Genomic DNA, 17,606 nt, shown 5'->3' on the forward strand with positions numbered 1-17,606 from the left:
CAGCCCCACCTAATACAGACCAAGACCCTACTTCTGGATTTCTCAAGACGTATACAATGGATACCATATAAACCAAGAAATGGAATTTCTGTAACTGTAAATGACCTCATGCCATATCCATCCACATACTATTTAGCAAATCTTGCTCAGTAAGAGGACCGGTGGAGAAAGGCCAAGATGGCAGGTTCCTCTGCCCCCAAGAGAAGGCTCTGGAGAACGAGTCCTCTGTGGCCAGGAGCAAAGCCTTGTCTCCTCCAACTCGAGCTCCTGGCCTGCAAAGTCACCCACCAGAAATACCTCATTCCACTTTTAACAAGCGAGATCAAAAATGCCTCCTCAATTCCTCCAGCCGGACCCATGGAGGGGCCCCCATTACTTGGCAACCGTGAATGCAAAGAGAATGAGGTGGGGGAACACGTCACATTTTTCCTCCAAACTGGATGGAGAAAAACCCAATGAAGGAAAATTTATTTTCATTCTTTTGCTAACTATTGAATTTCTCCTCAAATCTTGACTCTTAAAAGCCACTGACAAAAACGATTAACCATGTCCACAATGAAACAAAATTGCTGGACGATGCAACATAATTGGGGGAAGAACCCCTAGCACCTACCTGTCACCCTTCTGCATGCCCATGGGAACACAGTAATTCAGCTCCAGCCGGGCGATGTTGCCAAGCCTGAGGACGATGCCGGCACCATAAGACCAGCGGATGCACTCGGCCAGCTTCCGGATATGAGCCTTGGGGCCCTCCCCTGAAGAGAGAGAAGGGGACGTGACCAACACTGTGCAGCCCCTCACAGAGCTGTCCTCACACAAGCCCTGGTTCTCCTTCTTGCTGTGTGGACTTTGGTGACATTTATAGCCAGGCCTGGATATTCAAAGAGAATGCATCAAGTGGGATTAGGACCAAAATCAAGGGAGGGCTCAGGAGTAGACTTACTACTCACTGCACCAGAAGCCATTCTCCGCGCCTAGCCCATTCTGTCCCCTTTGCCCAGAACGGCATTTCCCCCGCACCCAGCCACCCAGGAAGCCCGGCTCTACACCCCAGGCTGAGGGGCTTGTCTTCTGTGAAGCGCTCCAGACACCTTTTCACGACCCCCTGGCTGGATGCATCTGCTGTGAGTTTCCTCTGGCCCCGAGTCCCTTGCAGGAGAGGCAAACCCAACTCAGGTCGGGGGTCATAATGAGCAGCAGAGAGCAGGTGCCCCAGAAATGTTTGCCGAGAATAAGTAGATCTTCACAAGACAGCATTCGATGATGCTTTTTCATGTGTGTTTCATTCAACAACTTTACTCTGAGCACTGTTATCAGGTGCTGTAGGAATTTTTTTAAAGTGAGGCCCAGTCTCTAAACGTAAAGATAATCTAACCAAAAGGCAGCTGAGGTGCCGTGCTTTACACACGAGGGCAACCGCGTCCTGACGGTCTCGAGGCAGCCCGGGCCTTACCGTAGTTGAGGTTGCAGAGGTTCCCCGCGTTGAGGAAGAAGTGTGTTCTGAAGAGCTCCCCGAAGCCACCCTGGCCTGGCCGGAAAGGCAGTGGGGTGTACACGTGCAGGCCGCTAGCCCAGTACGCCTCTCCACCCAGGTAGTCGCCTAGTCAGGGGACGGGGCAGAAGAAGACAGAGACTCACAGATTCAGAATCACATGGAAGTCTCTACAGGCGAGACACGGGCCATGTGCAGAACACCCAGCACTCAGGCTCTGTGAGTGGTGGCCCGTCCAACTCCCGGTGTTGGCCTCACTTTGAAGTCTTGCTTTTTTGCCTGGTTTATCTTATAAGCTTTAACTGGGGGGAAAAAAAGGCTAGTGTAGTTTAGAAAAGAATGAAATCAGGAATTTATCAAACCGTACAATGGCTGGAATAAAACAACTGAACTCATGGGCGTCACCTTGTCCGTGACTGCAGACGACCAGATTGCGGCTGCCTGGCAAATCAGACAGCTTCCTCGGCAGCAACCTCAAGGCCATGAGACAGGAGACAGAGTGCAGAATGGGCCTCTGCAGTTTCTGGAAAGGGCTGTACATGCTATTAATCAAAAGGCACACAACGTCTACTGCCCGCCGGGTAAGGAAGCAGTGTCCCAGCTCAATGTGTCCAGGGAAGAGACGCGTTTTTGGAAAGTTCATGACCACTTAGGGTTTATCTGTTTTTGCCCAAGGTTACTTTTTGCCAAAATTCAAGACTATCTGCTGAGAGTACATAAATGCATTATTTCTAAAAAATGCTCCTATCCATTCCATTTTAACTACAAAGAGCTATAACATTAGGGTGGCTCAGACGTTAAGCGTCTGCCTTTGGCTCAGGTCATGATCCCAGGGTGCTGGGATGGAGCCCCGCATCGGGCTCCCTGCTCTGCAGGAAGCCTGCTTCTTCCTCTCCCACTCCCCCTGCTTGTGTTCCCTCTCTCGCTGTGTCTCTCTCTCTCTGTCAAATAAATAAATAAAATCTTAAAAAAATAAAAATAAAAAAAAAGCAACAAGAGAACGAATAAAAATAGCCCTGAATGTTTATACTTTGTTGCAAAATACTATTTATAAAGTGTCTTAGTATTCCTTAATACAAAATGATGGATCATAACAAAGAACAGTGAGTTGTATCCAAGATTAACTTCAAGGAATAACCTGCTTGTTCACCTCAAGACCAGCCATCTCATCAATCTCTGCTTTAGTAGCGAAGTTCTAGGGGGAACAGAAATGGACAAGTAACAGGAGGTCAGCTGTGTTTGCTTTTCATTTCCCAGTAATTACACACCTCTTAAATAACCTTATTAAATAAAATAATTATTTATTATATGTGGTCACAAAAGTAATGCATTCATTGTAGAAAATCTGATAAGTAAAGGGAAGTAGAAAAAAAGGAAAATATCCTTTAATTTTTCCCATTCAGAGATAATCAGCTAACATCCCGGTGCCCTTCATCCAGTGAACTGTGATGAATAATTGAGAAAAAAAAAATTGAGTCATCGCATACATTCATAGATATATACCTCAGTCCTGCTTTAAAAAGGCTGGTTTAATAGTTTAATATGTCTTAAGCACTTTCATCTAATACTTCCTATTGTTTGGAAATGTGATTTAAATTCTTTTTAAAAGATTTTATCTATTTGTCAGAGAGAGAGAGAGCACAAGCAGGAGGAGCTACAGGCAGAGGGAGAAGCAGACTCCCCACTGAACAAGGAGCCTGACGTGGGACTCAATCCCAGGACCCCAGGATCATGACCTGAGCCGAAGGCAGACGCTTAACCAACTGAGCCACCCAGGCGTCCCTGGAAATGTCATTTAGATGCCTGAATAAACAAATGGGTACCACACTTACCTAATCCTTGTCTACTGTCATACTGGTGTCTAATTTCTTATGACGGACATTAGTCTGTCATGAGTCTCCTTAAACACACAAATATTTAAAACCTTGTCTAACAGTATAATCTATGTACAGAAAAGTATACACACATCCTAAGTACACTGCTCAGTAAATTTCCCTCCAGGGAACACACACCCGTATAACAAGCACCCAGACTGAGACTCAGGCACAGGGCAGCCCCCCAAAGACTCTGCTCTCCTTGCTAACCACTCCCCTGCTGGCCAACAGCACAAACCATTCTAGCCCGTCTCAAAATGTTACATGGACAGAATCACACTTAACTAGTATTTTGCAACAAAGTATAAACCCTTCCTCGGGGTCTGGCCTTGCTATTGCTGGTCCTGCACGTTTCTGAGGCTCCTTCATGCCATATTCAGCCAGCGGCTCTAACTCACTCACCCTGCTCTACAGAACAGTCCACAGTGTGAAGATACCACTATTTATTTGCCCATTCTATGTCGATGGGCATTTGGGTTTCTAGGTTTCAGTTTGGATCTATTATTATTAGTGCTCACATATTTTAGGCTCCTGATATACACTGTCAAATTGCTTTCACTAAAAGTGATGCAATTTACATTCCTGCCCATAGTATCTCACTGATGGCCTAATAGGGTACTAACTGGAACATCACCGTGTTTTAATTTTCAGGCACATGATAGACTCCTAACCTTCCATACAGTCACTATATAATACTTCCTTACCAGGAAAAAAGAATAAAACTATCCCTAATATGTTACTTCTCTTTAAAAAAATCAAATACTAATAAAGTACTCTAAAAATAAGTGACAAGAAATATGTATTATGTAAAAAATTTATGCACAGGGCAGTCATTATCTATAGTAATAAAAAATGGAGACAACAGAGATGTTAAAAGAACAGTTCAGAAAATCGGGACAGAATATTTTATAATGGAATGGTGTGGAAACATTTAAATGATGTTTTTGAAGATTTTAAAAACATGTGGAAATGCCTCGGATAGAATGTCAAGTGTCAGAGAGTGATCCAGGAAACAGGAATGATTGAAACAGGCTTTCCAGAGAGCAACATAAAGCTTCAAAATGTTCAAAATCCTTTGATCTAGGGATTCTACACCTAGAATGTTACATTATAAAGTAAAATTCAGAGATGAGCACAAAGACTCATTAGGTTATTCACAGATATACTATTTTCTAATCATAGAAAAAAGAAAGCCTAGACGTCTGACACTTGGAATTTGGTTTAAGAAATGCCACTTTGGCAACAAGATGAAACACGCAGCCGTGGAAAATGACAGTTTTCTCTCTCCGATCCACTGCTGGCAGGGATGCACAACAGTACGGCCTTTTTGGAAGATGGCCTGGCACTCTCCTACAAAGATGGTACAACTTTATCATACGATCCAGCAACTGCTCTAATTGCTGATTCCCCCAATGAGTTTGAAACTTTATGTCCAAACAAAAACCTGCACATGAATGTTTTATCAGCTTTACTCATGACTGCCAAAAATTGTATGTCCACAACCAAGACGTCCTTCCCTAGGAGGCGTATGGATAAGCAGACAGCAGCACCAGTCACATGACGGAATACTGTTCAGCGATATAGAAACATGAGCCACCGTGCTGACAGGTAAGGAGGAACCTTACATCCATGTTGCTCGGAGAGGCCAGGCTGAAAGGTGCGCATGCCGTAGGGTTCCAACTATGTGATACTCTGGAAAAGGCAGGACCAGGGAGAGAGGATGCAGCTCGGGGTTGTCAGGCAGAGCTCGGGGGAGGGAGGGAGGCAGAGCGCAGGGAGTCTGGAGGGCACTGGAATGGTAGGTCCGGGCCACATGCATATGCCAGACCCCACGGAACCGCAGATCACAGAGGGAGCCCGAGCATGAATTGTGGGATACGGTTTGTAATAATGCCCCAATACTGGCTCACAACTGCAACCAGCGCCCCTCACTAACGCAAGACGCCGATCGACGATGACACTAGGGCAGTGTGCATGGAAACTCGATGCTCGCAGCCCAGCTTTCTCTGTACACCTAAAACTGCTCTCACAACCAGTCTATTAATTTAGCCAAGTTACAGTAGGTGAAGAAGATGAAATAAACTGTCATTAAAAACGATGAAGCACTCACTCCTAGAAAAATCTTCACTTGCGTGACTGGGGGCAGTGGGAGAAGCAGCAGATGAGGACACAGTAGGTAAACAGACCAAACGCGAGCTCGGAGGCGGGCTTGCTGAAACAACAAACACTCCCACGTATCCTCGCATCATCGCTGGGCAGCAAGATGTGCCCAGCATTTTTTGCTTGGATACATTGTCTCATTTTTCTACAGCTCCCTCAACAGGTATGTATCTGTCCGTGCCTGCTGCGTGATAAATGCTGTGTTAGGGGCTAATTCCGGGCTGGTGAAATAGGGACATCTATTCCTGTGGTAACTGAAAGAAGCATAGTCAGCCTTGAACAGGAGGCTGTGAACCGGGCAAGCCCACTTACACGCGAGTTTTCCATCGGTACGGTTCTGTAAACGTGTTTTCTCCTTATGACTTTTTTAAGAACACATTCTTCTTCTCCAGCTCACCTCATCATAAGAATACAGTATGATACATTCAACCTACAAAATTGGTGTTAAACTGCTTATGTTACTGGTGAGGCTTCTGGGCGGCGTCCCTAACCTCCTCCCCGCTCCGACGTTCAAGGGTCTAGCGTACGTGCTTTCACAAATGAGATGGGGCCCTAATCTTGCCCTGGCGCTCTTACAGGGAAAGACTCACCTTCACTCTGCGGCCCGACGCTGTGCATGCTGAACCCACGCACACTGGTTGGTCCTCCGAGGTAAAACCTACAACAGAATGGCAGATGTCAGAAGAGAACCACCAGGTGGAAACCTACAAAATACAGTGAAAGTGCAGAAAACACACAAGTGAGGCTCACGTTTGGTACTGGATTGTCACCGACACTGTCCCACGGCAAAACTTTTAAGAATCGGGAGGATGCACTGGAGTACGGTGACTTTCATAAAAATCTAAACCAAAATCTAAACACTTCAAACTTCTGGGGATGTGAGATAAAAGGCACAACTAAAGACCCTTCTTTAGAAAAGAAGGACATGGGGACTGTCCGTTATACAGGAATTATCTGCTGTCCATGAGAATTCATTATGTACCAGCTCTGTTGCAAAACAGCCTCCTATGTGTTCACATGCAATGTTAAGTTAAAAAAAAAGGCAAGATAAAAATTATGTAACAGTATGAGCTCAATTTTACAAAAAGAGGAAAATACTAGAAAAAAAAGACCAAAATAGAATTATTGTTACTCTGAATTTTTTTAATATTTTCTACACTGATTGTATAATTAGAAAAAAATTATTACAATTAAAAAAATGAATTCCTCTCGTATTCCTAATAGACTGGGTTACCACACTCTCTAGAATGCTCTCTGAACAAAATTAAAGGCGTGAATTAAAAATTACTTAGAAACCCCATCCACTTGCTGGGAAACCTAACACCTTATCAGAAGCCAACTCTAGGCCATGCTGAGTACAGGATAATGAAGTAAAATGACGAGGGGAGTGGTGTGTAATCCTTACGGTGGGGCCGCACAAGGCCAGCAGCTGCCCCTGCCCCCCTGCCCCTGCCGACCCACGAAGCCACAGCCGGCTGCGAGGAGCAGTCCACACGCCTGGAACAGTGCAGAGGGAACAGGGCGCAGTCTCTCCCATTTTCCTACCACATAAAGCCTCAATGAATGTATTCATTTGAACTTGAGTTTAAAAGTCTATAAATGTGGGCGCCTGGGTGGCTCAGTTGGTTAAGCGACTGCCTTCGGCTCAGGTCATGATCCTGGAGTCCCGGGATCGAGTCCCGCATCGGGCTCCCTGCTCAGCGGGGAGTCTGCTTCTCCCTCTGACCCTCCCCCCATCTCATGTGCTTTCTCTCTCATTCTCTCTGTCTCTCAAATAAATAAATAAAATCTTTAAAAAAAAAATAAATAAAAGTCTATAAATGTGGTTTTGACATTTGGGATTTCTAAGCAACGCCTTTCTGAATGCCCCATTAACATTACGGAAACAAAGAGCAAGCTCCATTTACTTTTTTTAAAAAATGATAAATCACACATACTCTTTGGAAATAATTAAAATGATCCAGGAAGCACAAAAAACAAGAAGTCCTCCCCCCCCAACCCCCCAACCCCCGCCCACCACATTCTGATCTCCAGAGCTGTCTGCTATCACTGGGTTGGTGGCTGACCTTCTAGACCCCTGGTGCTATCCATGCAAACACAGATGTGCACACGGGAGCTTCTGCCCTGATTCGAGAGCAATCTGCTCAACGTGAGCGCGTGACAATTTGAACTTGTAGACATCTACCTCATTCTTTTTCATCATTACAGTCTCTTCAGAATGCCTGTATTTGAATTTAATAATTTCTATACTGGCAGTTTTCAAATTTTTGCTATTCTCAACAATGCTACAATGGACATCCTTGTACATAAATCTCTGTACATTTATAAATGTATTTCTGCAAATTAAATTCAGAGAGATGAAAGTGATAGGTCCTAGAGCTTACAAATTAAAAATTTTTACACTTCCAAACTGTCTCCCATAAACTAGGCTAAACTAGTTTAAACTAAAACATTTTAACTAATGCAAGGTTAAAAAAAAAAAGTTTCTTGCCCTCAAGAACAATTATTAGCATTTCAAAGCCAACAAGCACGATTTCATACTCTGCTGATAGGAGTATAAATTGCTATAAGTTTTCTAAAAAGCAGTCTCCAGCAACATTCTTGATAAGCTTTAAAAAATGTTCATATTCTTTTGAGACAGTACTTCCACATTTAGGAATCTCTCCTCAGAAAATAAAATGAACAAAACTTTACAGAGTCACGTTTACAGGGTTACTTAGATGCAAATAATGAAAAATTAAAATGCAGCTCTTGAACCATTTCTCATGACTTGGTGAATGGGTTTACTCTGTATTTTTTAAAAACATTTTAGGGGAGAACACAGGGGCGCCTGGCTGGCTCAGCGGGTGGAGCATGTGACTCTTAATCTAAGGTTTGTGGGTTCAAGCCCCACACTGGGTGTAGAGATTACTTTAAAAATAAAATCTTTAAAACAGAATTTTAAAAAATTAAAAAACCAAAAGCAAAGAGAACATAAAAGTGTATGCAAACTACAGTATATCAACAACTTAATACAGACGTGTATATAAATTTACATGTATATACACGCACAAAAGCACACATCCATAAGTAACAGACTCAAAGGAAATACTCCCAAATGTTAACTCTGCTTATCATTGAGCAGGATTTTTTTTTTTTTACTTCCTTAAATGTTTCTCTGTATTTCTGCGATGCGAATGAACTGTATTCTTTCATGCTGAAAAGGGAATGTTAAGATTTTTCATATTATGAAGTTAATTCCCTCCCCCTCAAAAAAGCAAAACATATTAGTATGAAGTATATTGGATATTGTGAAGTTACCTAAAACATAAAAACTAAAGTGAAATTTGAAATATTGGCTCTCCTACTAAACAGTCAAGCTTCTCTCAAATAACTTACAAGGAACCAACCAAAAAGAGCCAAAGGAAAGCATCGGCAAGTCACTCACTCACCCGTTATTCCTTACCTGTCCGCAATACTTGACGGTTTATCGCCAGTGGGCACCAGCATCCCACCCCAGAGAGACGCTGAGAAAACCTGTGGAAACACAAGCAGGGAGCCGTGTTCTTTGGCACTCCTTCCCCGCAATGAGCATCAGCAGCTGCCCGCCGCGCTGTGCAGAGCTCTGGGTCAGGGCGCAGGGGCTACAGACTGGGAACGTCTGACTGTGTAGCTGAAGAGCTACAGTTGATGGGGTTTTGTGGATACTTTTAAAACCTGCAACTTCAAATTTCACATGAAGACACAGCAAACATGAGCACACACCAAGCCCAACGCCCGAGCAAGGCAGGGCTTTCTTGGCTTCCGTTTCAACACAGGGCAGCCCCCCGCTTCCACGCGGGGTGAGGCTGAGCCCGGTGGCAGACACACACTGTTCGGCCAGGGGGCAGCAGCGCCTTCACTTTGGCCCCAGACCCTAGCAGACCCGGAGAGCGGCCAGCAGTCCTTCCTGCTGCCCTACAGGAGCCCCCACTTGCCTTGATAGTGATGCCACACTGGGCCTCCCTCCAAACAGAAACTAGTTTCAACAAGGGGCCCAAAGCCCTCTACCATCTGGTCCAACCTCTGTCCTCCCTGTGTTGTCCCTCCTCCTCACCCTGTCTGGTCATGGCAGCCCCTGGCTCGTCCAGGAACATGCTGTAGCTCCTGCCCAGAGAGCCTACAGCTGGCTCCCTGGCTTGGTTCTGGGCTGCACTGCCTCATCCAAGATGCTTTCCCGGACTATCTTCAATAGACCGCACCCCCTTTGGGCCACTTTCTCTTTACTCTGTTTTATAAATCTTCGTAACACTTGCCACCTGCTAAACTGTATACACACGTGCTTGCCTGTGGGTCTCCCTTCACTAGAATGTTAGGGAGTGAGAATAGTGTTTTACCTGGCGAGGTACTGTTAAGGCCCAGGCAGTGCTGGGCAGCCGACAGAAATGTGGAGGGCGGATGGGGAGGTGAGTGGGTACATCATGAGCAGTACCCAGAGAAAGGCACAGGAACCGAACGCACAGTGCAGGAACCCCGATCGTGATCTGGAGGCCAGAGGAGTTCTACAGGAGATAGGTCGATGCTAAAGTCTTAAAAAGGCAGGTAACAAGGGCCCAGTGAACAGCTGAAAGAAGGGACCTACAGCCAGCAAAGGACAAAGTACAAGTGCCTGGAAGTAAGAGAACCTAGTCCTTTCGGGAAACGAGAAGGAGTTTAGCAGAACCAGAGCACAGGGAGAGGGGGAGAGAGACTGTGTGCGACGCCAACAGTACCAACCTCACGAGGGAGAGCGGGATTGTTAAGGCTTGCATTTCGGAAAGACCAGCATGTCTGCGGTGTGGAGGACGAGAAGGGGGAGCGGGCACTCATCAGAAAGGGACATCACAACCACGGTGCGAAAGCGCAGCATGGGGTCTGGGTGACACTGAGCAGGCAGAAGAGGCAGGGCTGGGTGCTCAGTGGCCTTCAGGCTGAGGACTCCTCCGAGCAGTTAGGGAGGTCAAGGGCAGCTGGGTCAACAGCTGTGCAAGCCAGTGGAACTGGGAGCCCGGGCGCAGGGTATAGATCTAGGAGGGAAGTAATAGCTGGTTTCAGACACGCTGCATTTGAAGTGTCACCGAGGAACAGAGTGGAAACGCCCGGCAGCACGTGACTCTGGCACCAAGAAGGAGAGCTGCGCCGAGCACACGGGCGGGACGAGATCCTCTGGGGACAGTGGCAGTGCAGGACACCCCCCACGAGAATCTAGGGGAGACACTCGCAAGGTGGGAGTGCGGCAAGCCTCGAAAGGACCCCGCAAAGAGGAAGCGGACACGTGGAAGGAGGACACAGTCATGATGGAGTCCAGTGAGGACAGCGTCAAGTGCAGTGGCGAGGGCCGGGGAGGGGACCGGGAGGAGCTCGCCGACTGGACAATGCGGGGCCTCCGGACCAGCAGCGGCAGGGGAAAGGCAGGAACTACATGCAAGGAGTGATGACGCCAGGCCTGACTGGGGGCAGTGATAAGTGACTGCAGAAGTAGACACGCGTACCATCTCATTAAAGCTCACTCCTCGCCCCGAGTTTGGCGGTGGTGAAGGGCAGAGGCGGCGTGTGTGTCACAGGGGGGCAGAGAGCTGTCCCGTCTCCCCGGCTCTGGGAGGCCTGGAGAACGAGCCGAGGGGCTCCTCTGCCTTGGTCAGAATCAGGTCACTTACTCCTCATTCCTGAGCAAATCAGGAGAAACCAAACCAAACTGGATTAAAGATTTAAAAAGAAATTCCTGGAAGCGCCCAGAGCCCGGCAGACTCAGCAAAATAAGGTGAAGCCTTGGAATTTCTTTGGAAGGGACTTCAGAGGGAAAGGACGCGCATTCCTCTGCCCTCCAGACATGTTTCCATGATGGCCCCAAGCTGACAAACTGGGGAAGGGGCTCTCCTGGGGTCCCAGATAAAATGACTGACAGGTTCCTCTTAAAGAGAGAAACGATCACTTCTCCCCAGAGGATCCTCAATTCCAGCTAAACTGAAAAGATCGAGCACTTCAGTTGCAAGCACTAATGTTCTGGGCTTCCTCTCTGGATGATGCTTTTACTATCCAGGAATTGAGTTTCCAAAAACAAGGGATAAAAATACAGGTGAACAGTCTGGCTGGATACTCACTGAATCAAATAAAAGTTGTTTATTCAACTGAAGCTCGAAATCTTCTTTTATGAAGCTCACGTCCCCTCCGGTGTAGCCGGCCAGCTCCTGTTGGCGAAGGATCCGCATGTCAAAATAGAGCAAACGGACTCACTACACCAGCTCCAAAACCATGTCACTCCAAGTACTATTTACTTTTGTTGTTTTGTATTTTTAAAAAAAGGCAGATCGCTTCTGTCTGTTCCCTAGAAGCTCCATTCTAGCTATTATTCTAGTTCTTCTAGATGGTACCGGGGGACTGACATAATACAGAATCCTCAAACATACTGACTATGCAGAATATGTTATGTTATGTTACTCCTGTACGTGGGGACAAACACTGGCCACGGGAACCTTCTGCTGCATGATATGGCTTGGCCTACTTGGTGTTCGAAAAAAATAATTAGCCAATCTTGCACAATTGGGCACATTTGATGTAAAGATCTGATTTCTAGTTGGTCCTCTGATCCTGAAGATCAAGCAGACAGAGCAACAGTGTGCCCCCTGTCGCCATCCACCCCGGGGACCCTCAGGTGTCGGAGTTACCCTCTCTGCCTTGAGGTGGTCTCTTACTGGTGACCAAGAGATTCGCTCAGCCAAGTCTCAACTTTCCTCCCTGCCTAGTGAGTGACCCCATCCCAGAGGCCAGAACTTTATCTCCCCTCCGCTCTGTGGGGGCAGAACACTGCACTACATGGAGCAGTTCCAGAGCTGGGACCCTCACATGAGACTGACACCCCTGAAAGCCATTCTAGAACAATCTCCATAATTGAAGGAAAGCGTTCAATATAGAAAATGTGCCTACTGGGCAGGACTCTCTCCCCTCCCAGGTCACCAAGCCAGCAGCTCGCACGTAGGTGAAGGAATACTACCTGGTTAACTTTCAGCAGAGCACCTCTTCTGGGCAAGATGGAGGAGTTCCGTGAATCGATGACCATTGTATGCTGAAAGAAACGTGCATCTCAGTATTTCACTTCAAGCAAGCATGTCAAGTAAGAAGGCACACTTCCTGAGTGCTGACTACAGGCTGTGCGCCGTGCCCAGCCCCTTGCCCTATCACATCACTTCACCTTCAGAAAAGCCCTCTGGGAAGGCAGCTCCTGGTCCCTAATTCACAGGTGAGGGAACAGAGACGGTGGAGCAGACAATTCATGGTCACCAGCTGGGAGATGCCGACTTGTCGCTGGGCCCATCCTCTCAAGGAGCTTGACTCTGACCTAAGTGAACTCGGCCAGCTTTCAAGCACATCCCACAGTAGGCTCCCAGGCACACCTTCCCATCTCCACTGACGATGCTTCAGCAGAGTAATTCGGGGCGAAGGCCCAGAAACTCACAAAGCCGCCAGCGGCCACCCAACCCGTGACCCTTTACGGTCTGTCCCATTGCTTGCAAAGGCTATTCTCCCAATGCATCTAAAAACGTAGTCAAACGAAGAAAGCCCTTACCGAAAGAGATGATTTCAGCGAGTGCCCACTTTCCTTCCGGACAGCGAAGGACGCTGTCCTCGAGAGGCAGCCCAGCTCCCGCCACACACCCTCCCACTTGACAGTGTGGTTGGTCTTCCATATGGGAAACTGCAAGGACATGGCGGGGGGGCATGATAAGACTTTCTGTGCTGTACCCATGGGGAGTCATCCCCAGTCAGGCCTCAGAACGAGGCACAGAAATCTCATTCCAATTAAACACCTAAGATACGTGTTTTGTTTTGTTGTTGTTGTTGTTTTTATGGTGGGTGGGAGGGGGGAAAAGAAGGGAAGGCGGGAGAGGGGGAGAAAGCTGCCATCCTGCTCAAAGCAGCAGGACTGTGCTCCCGGCAAGGGGACAGGTGACCTGTGAGAAAGCCACACCCCTCGCCCAGCTTGGTAACCCACAGGCTGTTTTCCGGGCTCTATGACCTGATGCTTGCCCCACCTGGCCCAGTCCCCGATCCAAAGCCAGGATGGGTGATGGCCAGAGACCCACATCAGGCCCCGGGGAAGAGGGAGGAGATGAAGGTGCTCACGAGTGAAGAGCATCCTTCCTGCAGCCAGAGGCCTGAGCCACGTGACCCCCGGGCAAGCGGCACCTGCCTCTTGCCCCGACCCTCTGGGCCCAAAGTCAGGCCCGCCCATCTCAGGTCCCCATCACAGAGAGACACCCAGGTTGCTCTGGAACAGTGAACACTGTCTAGTGGCCTCAGGCAGTGTGACGATGATGTGACTCCTGCAAGTAAGCCACGTCACTTCACATTCCTGGAGCGGTCTTTCACTAGGCATTCCCCGTAGCCCTCAGGTCTGGCTCCCAGGGTGAGAACTCGGGGCCACCCGTCTCAATTCCGGTTCTCATCGAGCATCCACAAAGCATGGTATCAAGCAGCCAGGATCCAGGGCAGCCTTGCCCACCTGCCATTTCCGTAGGGCCATTCACGTAGGGCCACATGAGACTCAGCTACTCCCCCAAATGCCGGAGGAAGGTGCACGGCTGGCCTAAATCATTCCTTCCTGCCTCATAAGGCAGTTCCTAACAAGAGAAACACGACCACCCAGAGGCGACACGTCTATGTCTCTGTGTTCATGGTCAGGAGGATGAGGCAGGGGCCAGATGGTGCCCTTTTCCTCCAGGAGCTCATCTGTCAAGCCCAGGGCCGCCAGCTCCCAGTCCTCTGTCCCTCCCGTTCCCCTGGCCCCTCCGCTATGCACTTCTCCCACGGCCTCACCCAACAGAGATGGCCTTCACCCCTGCTATGCCCTGGGGCTAAACCAGCTATGTCTAAGTCTCCTAAGAATCTGCTCTTTAAAAAAGGCTTAGAGGGACACCTGGGTGGCTCAGTCGTTAAGCGTCTGCCTTCAGCTCCGGTCATGATCCCAGGGCCCTGGGATCGAGCCCCACATCGGGCTCCCTGCTCAGCCCGAGGCCTGCTTCTCCCTCTCCCGCTCCCCCTGCTTGTGTTCCCTCTCTCGCTGTGTCTCTCTCTGTCAAATAAATAAAATCTTTAAAAAAATAAATAAAATAAATAAAAAAGGCTTAGAAAAAAGTGATAAAAGGGGCACACGGGAGAGAGATGGGGAGGAACCCGCACACCAGGGCTCACTTCTGGTGGCCTCTGGAGAGCTGCTGCTGGACAGGGGCTGGGAGGGCAGCGCCAGCTGGGCGCCCCCACCCCACCCAAGGCAGGAAGGCATCCGAGGGCTACTCCCGGCAGACAAGGAGAGAGGGCCACATGGAGAACTGAACATGGAATTGCAAGCGCTCATGTCGCATCCCGAGCCAGGGGCCACCAGCCCCCCTCCGTGCTGGGGGCTTCATGCCCCTGGTCTGCCCGCGAGGCTGAGGAGTACAAGCAGCCAGCGTCTCCAGTGCCTCAAGGCACCAACCACAGGGTTCCAGCACAGGTCCCGGACCAGAGCTGCCAGGGCACGGATGGAGAGAACGTGCCGGCCGTCCTCCCCGAGGCGCTGGTTCAGCGGGCAGGCGGGGCCCAGGAATTTGCATTTCTAACCAGCTCCCAGGTGAGGCCATGCCGCTAGCCTACAGACCACGCTCACGTTGGGTGTCCAGTCTTCCCTCATGAACCGAGCCCGGAACAGGAGGGGAGCCTGCACAGTGTAGAAAGGAAGGGAGAGAGGGCAGGGTCATTGTAAAGCCAAAAGGTGGTCAAATGGCAGGAATTCCATCTGCTGCATTACGTCAGATCCTGCTAGAAGTACGTGTAAGTGCCCACCAATGAGGAAAGCTTTCAGTAACCCACAGTGACCTTGCTGGCTGCCAGAGCTATGGACCTCAGCACACATGAGGAAGGACAAACACATGGCATCACAGGAAGGCACCAGCCAGGAAGCAACCCACAGCAGGGTGAAGGGCAGAGGGTGACCCCGGTCATGAGGCCCGCACTCCAAGCGCAAGACCGCAGACAGGCCTGGTCCGCCCCCTCTTGCTGACTCTAGCGATCAGCAAAATAGGCCTTGTTCTCACTCAAGTGCGCAGAGGGAAGGACGAGAGGCTACTCACGCTGTACTCGGCAGACACTCCTCTGTCTGTCTCCCGAAGTGAGCTCCAAGGGAACTGGCCAGTAACTTTATATAAGTTTACAGAGAAGCTAGGAGACAATGGGACAGAGCTTTAGACGCAGAAACAGTGATGATAACTTGTACACATTTAAATCAATAGATCTAAAAATACACTTGTGGGGCTCACTGCCAGGAGCAAAGCTAAAGCCCCTTGTGACAGGCCACACAAGGGCGAGCTGCTTCAGCCAAGTGTCTGTTCACCACCAATGCATCTACTTTAACTTATAACCAGGCCACTGTACTCAATGGTCTGTTTGGCTTCCTACTTTCTCTCGAAGTTTCCGGGCCGTGGTTTGAAGAAGGACAGGCCGTACGAAGTCTCTTTGGTTCCATAGGAAAACTGAAAAGTCACCTTTTCTGCACGGCCTAGAAGATTAGGGAGTTTGAGGCCAAGCACCTAGGAGGAAGAGAAAATCAGCGGTGGTTTACAAGGAAGGAAGGGTAACCGTTAAGAAAGACTCTGCTGGCAAAGGGAGCCTCATAAACCCAGGACAAAACCGCAGACTACAGATCTGGCCTTTCCTCTGTAACCGCTTTTACTCTTTAAAAATGTACCCTTGCTGAGTGGATATGACCCCCGCTTCTGTCTGATGGTAAGGGGCAGGCTCACTTGCTGACTGCAAAGCCAGGGAAATCAACTGTACAGACTGGGAATTCAGGGGAATTTGAACAAGAAACCTAATGCAAACATTCTCCAAATCACTCCTAATTAACCACTGATGTTACTATTGTTTTCAAACAATCTAAAACATACTGCAGTCAAGATGGGGTGAAACAGGGGAGGGGGCTGAGGAGGGTACTCGTCGTAATGAGCACTGGGTGACGTGTGCAAGTGGTGAATCGCTCTCCTGTACACCTGACACTCAGCTAACACTGTGTGTCCACTGGAATTTAAATTAAATGAAAAAGTAAAACATACTATAATCAGTTCTAGGAACATCAGTGAGACACCATCAGCTAGCCTACAGAGATGAAGGTGTGTGACAGGGTCTTGAAAGCACCATCAGTTTTGAGAACAGTCACATTTAAAAGCTCATTATTGAAAGTTCTGCTAGTAGGAAGTATATCGTACCATACTGCCTTCGTTGTTCCCAACCATGGTGTTATAACTGCCCGTTAGTCTCCTTAATTCAGTTACTTCAAAGGTAACGTCTAACCCATTTGGAAGCGCATCATCACCTATGTACACAAAAAATATTGAACAGTAAGACAGCTCGAACATGCAGTTTTATTTTAGGCCCACTGCTAAAAAAGACAAAAAGCCATTTGAAGGTTCATTTCATTTGACAAACACACCCTCTATTTTAAAGCTCAAGAACATTCCACCACAAAATCACAATATACCTTTGCACCTAAAAACCTGCATCTAGTTCCTGTGGTAGAAGATATCAAACAAGTCAGACGCTACAAGGAGGGAACTGCGAGCAGCGATATTTGCTTAAGTGCATGCTATCTGCTAAGGGCATTTCTTCTCCTACTAGGGAGTCCTTGAGGATACTTGAGGCAGCAATTCAAATGCCATTAAAACAGAATTCTTGTGACAAGAGGGACTCTAGTAACCCCAAAAGAGAAGCAACAAACTCAATACAAGTTAAGAGGTGACGGTCCCTGTCTTTCTGTGAGCCATGGGTGCGGTGGCTGTGGGATGATGAGGGCCCGAGTCCGCGGCAGCTGCCCTGGCACCCACCACAGGCCCCCGGGTGCTGGGGGGCAAGGCTGAGCTCTGCAAAGGACTGGGGGTCTCTCACAGGAAGGCAGGGCTGACCCTACAACCCTGGCGGGGCAGTTGAGCTGCCTCAATGCTGGCTCCTCGATACCTAGACTCAGCCCAGGCCAGAGCCTTGGCACCATTGTTTTTTAAATTTAATTAATAGGCTTTACTGTTTAGAGCGGCTTTAGGTTTATAGAAAAATCGAGC

General features: G+C 48.3%; 1 protein-coding gene across 1 annotated transcript in view; it reads right to left on the bottom strand.

The window, feature by feature from the left end:
* The window catches only part of SAMM50 (SAMM50 sorting and assembly machinery component), a 34,800-nt gene that overhangs the window by 6,174 nt on the left and 11,020 nt on the right, over window positions 1-17,606 (bottom strand). Inside the window, exons 5-14 of the mRNA XM_025881706.2 lie at window positions 16,761-16,867; window positions 15,955-16,085; window positions 15,630-15,717; window positions 13,088-13,216; window positions 12,515-12,586; window positions 11,625-11,711; window positions 8,972-9,042; window positions 6,117-6,184; window positions 1,454-1,600; window positions 614-755 (exon numbers count right to left, since the gene is read on the bottom strand). Of these exons, the coding sequence (XP_025737491.1) occupies window positions 614-755; window positions 1,454-1,600; window positions 6,117-6,184; window positions 8,972-9,042; window positions 11,625-11,711; window positions 12,515-12,586; window positions 13,088-13,216; window positions 15,630-15,717; window positions 15,955-16,085; window positions 16,761-16,867 (1,042 nt within the window). The remainder of the gene's footprint in view (window positions 1-613; window positions 756-1,453; window positions 1,601-6,116; window positions 6,185-8,971; window positions 9,043-11,624; window positions 11,712-12,514; window positions 12,587-13,087; window positions 13,217-15,629; window positions 15,718-15,954; window positions 16,086-16,760; window positions 16,868-17,606) is intronic.

Source organism: Callorhinus ursinus, unplaced genomic scaffold (genome assembly GCF_003265705.2).
Source record: "Callorhinus ursinus isolate GAN/ISIS: 27379988/994484 unplaced genomic scaffold, GSC_fseal_2.0 scaffold48, whole genome shotgun sequence".
NCBI classification, from domain to species: Eukaryota; Metazoa; Chordata; class Mammalia; order Carnivora; family Otariidae; genus Callorhinus; species Callorhinus ursinus.